This window comes from Theropithecus gelada, chromosome 7b (assembly GCF_003255815.1).
Source record: "Theropithecus gelada isolate Dixy chromosome 7b, Tgel_1.0, whole genome shotgun sequence".
Lineage (NCBI taxonomy): Eukaryota > Metazoa > Chordata > Mammalia > Primates > Cercopithecidae > Theropithecus > Theropithecus gelada.
The window spans coordinates 2545459-2552297 of NC_037675.1; the positions used below are offsets into that span (position 1 = coordinate 2545459).

Sequence of the window (6839 nt, forward strand, 5' to 3'; positions counted from 1 at the left end):
AAATGTGTTCTTGTTTAGTCCCCATTGCTTGGTTGGGAAGAGAGGCATCTGTAGCATTCCCCTGGAGGCAGGAATCAACTATGGAATCAACAGTCAAGAGCAGAGAGGCCAGGCACGGTGGCTCACACCTGTAATCCCAGCACTTTGGGAGGCTGAGACGGGCGGATCACGAGGTCAGGATATCGAGACCATCCTGGCTAACACGGTGAAACCCTGTCTCTACTGAAAATACAAAAAAATTAGCCGGGCGTAGTGGTGGGCGCCTGTAGTCCCAGCTACTCTGGAGGCCAAGGCAGGAGAATGGCGTGAACCCCTGAGGTGGAGCTTGCAGTGAGCCGAGGTAGCGCCACTGCACTCCCGCCTGGGCGACTGAGCAAGACTCCGTTTCAAAAAACAAAAAAAAGAGCAGAGGGATAAACAGGTAGGTCCTCTATGCTTTTTCTAGGCTCTAGGAAGCATCAGTAAGTGAAAAACCACAGTTTTGTCTGGATGCTGTAAGAGAAGTCCTGTGTTACTATTGGGGAAGATTGATATGATAATGGCGAGAGAGATAGTGGTGATGATCTTCCTGATTTGAAGACCTCTACATGTATTCTCTCAGAATGGTCCTAAAGAGAGGTAAGAAATGAGGTTTTATGAGAACTGGTCAGGACTGAAACTTCATGAAGATGTGTGTCCTGCTCTCTCCACAGCCCCATCATCAAACAGACTGAAGTTCCTCTGTGTTCAACTGCAGAACAGCTGAGTTGTGTGCCCTTTGAACCTTAAAATTAAGACCCTTTACAGTCATTCTAAAATGGTTGTCTGTACGCTTCTTTTGAGAGGATCAAATAAATCAATATTATAGCACTTTGAAAGAGTCTAAAGTGGTGTTATTTACCAGTGAACATGAATCAAGAAGAAGAGTGGAAGAAACCTTAATCCTTAACCTACTTAAGTTAGGAAGGGAGATCGGAAAGGATGGCTAGGAACAACCCAAATCAAAGGATTCTCAGGTGTCAATCACTCTTTTATGTTCCTTCTTTTGTCAGTCACCTCAATCACTCTTTTATGTCCTCTTCTTTTTGTTCTTCCTACCACTGCCTTAATGAACACATTCATCATTTAATTATACATTTGTCCTCGTCCAGCCACCCTAAAAAACTTGCTTTCTCTGTTTCCAGTATCTTTTTTTTTTTTTTTTGAGACAGAGTCTTGCTTTGTGGCCCAGGCTGGAGTGCAGTGGCGCGATCTCAGCTCACTGCAAGCTCCGCCTCCCAGGTTGACGCCATTCTCCTGCCTCAGCCTCCTGAGTAGCTGGGACTACATGTGCCTGCCACCATGCCTGGCCAATTTTTTGGTATTTTTAGGAGAGACAGGGTTTCACTGTTTTAGCCAGGATGGTCTCGATCTCCTGACCACGTGATCCTCCCGCCTCAGCCTCCCAAAGTGCTGGGATTACAGGCGTGAGCCGCTGCGCCCTGCCTGTTTCCAGTATCTTTTATACTGGCCGCTCATTATTCTTTCAGACATATGTATGCCAGGCTCAGTGGCTCATGCCTGTAATCCCAGCACTTTTGGGCGGATCACCTGAGGTTAACAGTTCGAGACCAGCCTGGCCAACATGGTGAAACCCTGTCTCTACAAAAATACAAAAAAAATTAGCTGGCCATGATGGTGGGTGCCTGTAATCCCAGCTACTCGGGAGGCTGAGGCAGGAGGATCACTTGAACTTGGGAGGTGGAGGTTGCAGTGAGCCGAGATTGTGCCATTGCACTCCAGCCTGGGCAACAGAGTTGAGACTCCATCTTAAATAAATAAATAAATAAATAAATAAATAAATAAAATATATCTAATTACATAATTTCTATGGCTTAGACATCTTTTATTGGCTCCTTAGGGAACTGCAGGATGGATTATCTCCATGGTATATAAAGTCCCTTTCACTCAGATTTCAACCTTATTAAATGTTCACAAGAATGTTCAAAGAATCAAATATTAACATATTTGGTTCAAAGAATCAAATATTAACATATAATGGATATAATCAATAGAGACAAAGCCACATACAAGAAACAATACCTGATTATTAGCTAATCAACTCTATAAGTACCATGAGTGGAGGCCAATAACACAAGCTGTAGGGTAACTACCTAGCAGAGTTGGGGACCTTGGACAGTTGCTTAGCCTTTCTTAATAGAGTCTTTATCTGTAATATGGGGATACTTTTAGCAGATGATTTTCCACACTACACTCAAACTCACAGAGTAAAAATAAAAATCTGTTTTCCAATAGTTAAGCCCCACACAGCTGAATCAATAATGCCATGTCTCAACATATTGGTTCCTGAGGCAAATAAAAAAATGTGTGCCCCATACACTTTGTAATATATTCTTAAATGGTTAATTTTTTTCAGAACGCTAAAGTGGTTGGAAAATATTGAAAAACTGGAAAGTGTATTAAAATTCACAATGTTATTTAACTATTTATACCAAAATAGAATAATGTATTACAATTTTAGGTAAAAATTATTTAAAGTTCTCCCTGGCTGCTGCCAGACCACACTCGACATTGTCCCATCATTCCCCCAACAGATCACAATGGAAGCAGAAATCACCTTGCTCTTTGTTGACAATAGCTTTGCCATGTGCAAGTCTGCCTTTGCTGGGGACAATGCCCTCAAGCCATGTTCCTCTCCAATGTCAGGCACCCACGGCACCAGGGCATGATGGTGGGCAGGGGCTAGAACTCCTATGTGGGCGATGAGGCCCAGAGCGAGCAGCATCCTGACCCTGAAGCATCCCATGGAGCAGGCCTTGTCACCAACTGGGACCAAATGGGGAAGATCTGGCACCATACCTTCCACAAGGGGCTGCACGTGGCCCGCAGGGAGCACATGGTGCTGCTGATCGAGGCCCCCAAGGCCAACAGAAAGAAGATGATTCAGATCATGTTTGGGGCCTTCAACACCCCAATTAGGTACAGGGCCATTCAGGTCACCCTGTCCCTGCATGCCTCTGTCAGCGCCATTGGCACCATCACGGACTCAGGCGATAGGGTCACCCACACTTGCCCATCTTCAGGGATACAACCACCCTCCCCCAGTCATCCTGTGTTTGGCCCTGGCTGGCCAGGACCTTGCCGACTACCTGGTGAAGATCCTCGTGGGGGCTACTACAGCTTCATCACCACAGTGGAGTGGGGGATTTGTGCGTGACATCCAGGAAAATCTGTGCTATGTTGCCTTGGACTTGCAGCAGGAGATGGCCACTGCCGTGTCCTCTTCCCTCCTGGAGAAGAGCTACGAGCTGTCCCACAGCCAGGTGGTCACCATCAGCAATGAGTGGTTCTGGTGTCCAGAGGCACTGTCCCAGCCCTCCTTCCTGGGCATGGAATCTTGCTGCATCCAGGAGACCACCTTGAACTCCATCATGAAGTGGGATGTGGATATCTGCAAGGACCTGTACACCAATGTGGTGCTGTCTGGCAGCATTGCCATGCACCCAAGCATCACACACAGGATATGGAAGGAGATCACTGCCCGGGCACCCAGGGCCATGAAGATCAAGATCATGGCTGTCTCTGAGCACAAGTATTCCATGTGGATCAGCAGCTCCATCCTGGCCTCACTGTTCACCTTCCAGCCAATGTGGATCAGCAAGCAGGAGTGCCACCAGTCAGGCCCTCCACTGTTCAATGCAAATGCTTCTAAATGGACTGTGAGGAGATATGTAGCCTGTGCTGCCTGAGTCAATTCAGAAGTATAAATTTGTCCCTGGCAAATGTATACATCTCATGCTAGACTTAGGAAACTGAAACAACCCTTTGAAAAGAAATTTGTCAGGCTGGGTGCGGTGGCTTATGCCTGTAATCCCAGCACTTTTGGAGGCCCAGTTGGGCAGATCACCTGAGGTTGGGAGTTTGAGACCAGCCTGACCAACATGGAGAAACCCCGTCTCTACTGAAAAAACAAAATGAGCCGGGCGTGGTGGCGCATGCCTGTAATCCTAGCTACTCGGGAGGCTGAGGCAGGAGAATTGCTTAAACCTGGGAGGCGGAGGTTGCAGTGAGCTGAGATCGCATCATTGCACTCCAGCCTGGGCAACAAGAGTGAAACTCCAACTCAAAAAAAAAAAACCATAATAAATAAAAATAAAAAGAAAAGAAAAGAAATTTGTCCTTGAAGCTTGTGTCTGATGTCAGCACTGGATTGTAGGATTTGTTGCTGATTTTGACCTTGTATTGAAGTTAACTGTTTCCTTGGTATTTAATACCTTGTACTTATCTTTTATTTAAACCCTTAGTACATGTGGCTCAGTCACTTCATGGCAGAGGTGAGAACATGCTTGTGGAAGAGAAGTCCGTGGCTTGGTGATTCTGCCTGACCTGCAGTCTTTCCATCTGTGCAGGGTACTAATGTGTCAGAGCTCAGTGTTCCAGAATTTGTCTAGAGACCAGCAGGAGCCCCTCCACCAGTTGTCATTTCTGTCTTGCCTGTCTGTCAGGGTTGGAGAAGTCCAAACCTTAGGACCTAGTTTCCTTTCTTTCCTGATGTTTTCCTGCCAGGACACCAGTAGGCTGTTACTTGCCTTGAGCTGGAATAAGTTTGCATTTACATTGTAAATGTATTCAGTGTTTTAATTGATGTAAGGTTTTTATGCACAATTCTTAATTCTTTAAGAGATGACGACAAATTTTGGTTTTCTCTTTTTTCTGTGGCCAATCTATTTTTAACAACAATCCCAAGATCATTCAGTGGGGGAAAAGACCATTTCTATAAATGATGCTTGGACAACTGGATATCTACATGCAAAAGAATGAAGTTGGATGCCTACCTCACACCACATAAAAAATTAACTCAAAATACATCAAAGGCCTAAAGGTAAGAACTAAACTAGAAACTCTTAGAAGAAAACATAGGTATACATCTTTGTGACTTTAAAGTAGGCAAGTTTCTCAAATATAACATCAAAAGCAAAGCATCAGCAGGGCGTGGTGGCTCACCCCTGTAATCCCAGCATTTTGGGAGGCCAAGGCAGGTGAATCACTTCAGGTCAGGAGTTCAAGACCAGCCTGGCCAACATGGTGAAACCCCATCTCTATTAAAAATACAAATATTAGTCGGGTGTGGTGGCCGTAGTCCCAGCTACTCAGGAGGCTGAGGCACGAGAATCGCTTGAACTGGGAAGTGGAGGTTGCAGTGAGCCAAGATTGCGCCACTACACTCCAGCCTGGGTGACAGAGCAAGACTCCATCTAAAGAAAAAAATGAAAGATCTACAAATGGCCAATAGGCACATGAAAAGATGCTTGACATCATTACTTATCAGGGAAATGCAAACCCAAACCATAATGAAATATTACTTCACAGTTGCTAGAATGGCCATAATAAAAAATACAGATAAAAGCAAGAATTGGTGAAGATGTAGAGAAACTGAAACATTGTTCATGGAAATGTAAAATGGTGCAGTTGCTTTGGCAAGCAGTTGTGTATTTCTTTAAAAAGTTAAGCAGAATTTTTGGCCGGGCGCAGTGGCTCACACCTGTAATCCCAGCACTTTGGGAGGCCAAGGTGGGCAGATCACGAGGTCAGGAGATTGAAACCATCCTGGCTAACACGGTGAAACCCCATCTCTACTAAAAATACAAAAAAATTAGCCTGGTGTGGTGGTGGGCGCCTGAAGTCCCAGCTACTTGGGAAGCTGAGGCAGGAGAATGGTGTGAACCCGGGAGGCGGAGTTTGCAGTGAGCCGAGAGAGCGCCACTGCACTCCAGCCTGGGCGACAGAGCGAGACTCCATCTCAAAAAAAAAAAAAAAAAAAAAAAGAAGAAAAAAAGTTAAGCAGAATTTTCATATGACCCAGCAACTGCACTCCTAGGTATACACTCAAGAGAATTGAAAACATATATTCAAACAAAAACTTGTACATGAATGGTCATAGTACCATTATTTATAATATTCAAACAGTGGAAACAATCCAAATGCCTATCAACTGATGAATGGATAAACAAAATGTGTATACATAAAATGGAATATTATATGTTCATTAAAAGGAATGAAAGCAAGGTGCAGTGGTTCATGCCTGTAATCCCAGTATTTTGGGAGGGTGAGGCAAGAGGACTGTGAGCCAGGAGTTTGAGACCAGCCTGGGTAACATAGTGAGACCCTGTCTCTATTGAAAAAAAAAAAAAAAGCTGGGTATGGTGGCATATGCCTGTGATCCTAGCTACTTGGGAGGCTGAGGTGGGAGGATTGTGTGAGCCAGGGATGTCAAGGCTGCAGTGAGATGTGATCACGCCACTGCACTCCAGCCTAGGCAACAGCAAGATTCTGTCTCAAAAAAGAAAAAAAAAGGAATGAAGTACTGGTACATGGTACAACATGGATGAATCTTGAAAACATGCTCAATGAAAGAAGCCAGTCACAAAAGGCCACACATTATGTAATTCCATTTATACAAAGTGTCCAGAATAGATAAATTCATAGAGACAAAAAATAGATTTGTGGTTACTAGGGGAGGAAAGAATAGGGGAATGACTGCCTAATGAATATGAGATATTTTTGGAGAGTGGTGAAAATGTTGTGGAATTAGATAGTAGTAATGGGGCCAGGCGAGGTGGCTCATGCCTGTAATCCCAGCACTTTAGGAGGCCAAGGTGGGTGGACCACCTGAGGTCAGGAGTTCAAGTCCAGCCTGGCCAACATGGTGAAACCCAGTCTCTATTAAAAATACAAAAATTAGCTGAGTGTGGGCCGGGCGCGGTGGCTCAAGCCTGTAATCCCAGCACTTTGGGAGGCCGAGACGGGCGGATCACGAGGTCAGGAGATCGAGACCATCCTGGCTAACACGGTGAAACCCC

At 45.1% G+C, this 6839-nt stretch overlaps 1 protein-coding gene across 1 annotated transcript; it reads left to right on the top strand.

Annotated features, from left to right (window-relative positions):
- Positions 1–2000: 2000 nt before the first annotated feature.
- LOC112629346 (actin, cytoskeletal 4-like) lies at positions 2001–4116 on the top strand. Its single transcript, XM_025392908.1, has one exon. The coding sequence runs from the start codon at positions 2991–2993 to the stop codon at positions 3726–3728; it is 738 nt and encodes a 245-aa protein (XP_025248693.1). The 5' UTR covers positions 2001–2990; the 3' UTR covers positions 3729–4116.
- The last annotated feature ends 2723 nt before the right edge of the window (positions 4117–6839 follow it).

Bases quoted from the DNA above. Each gene is read 5' to 3' on its own strand.
- LOC112629346 (XM_025392908.1), top strand. From the start codon at position 2,991: ATGCCTCTGTCAGCGCCATTGGCACCATCACGGACTCAGGCGATAGGG.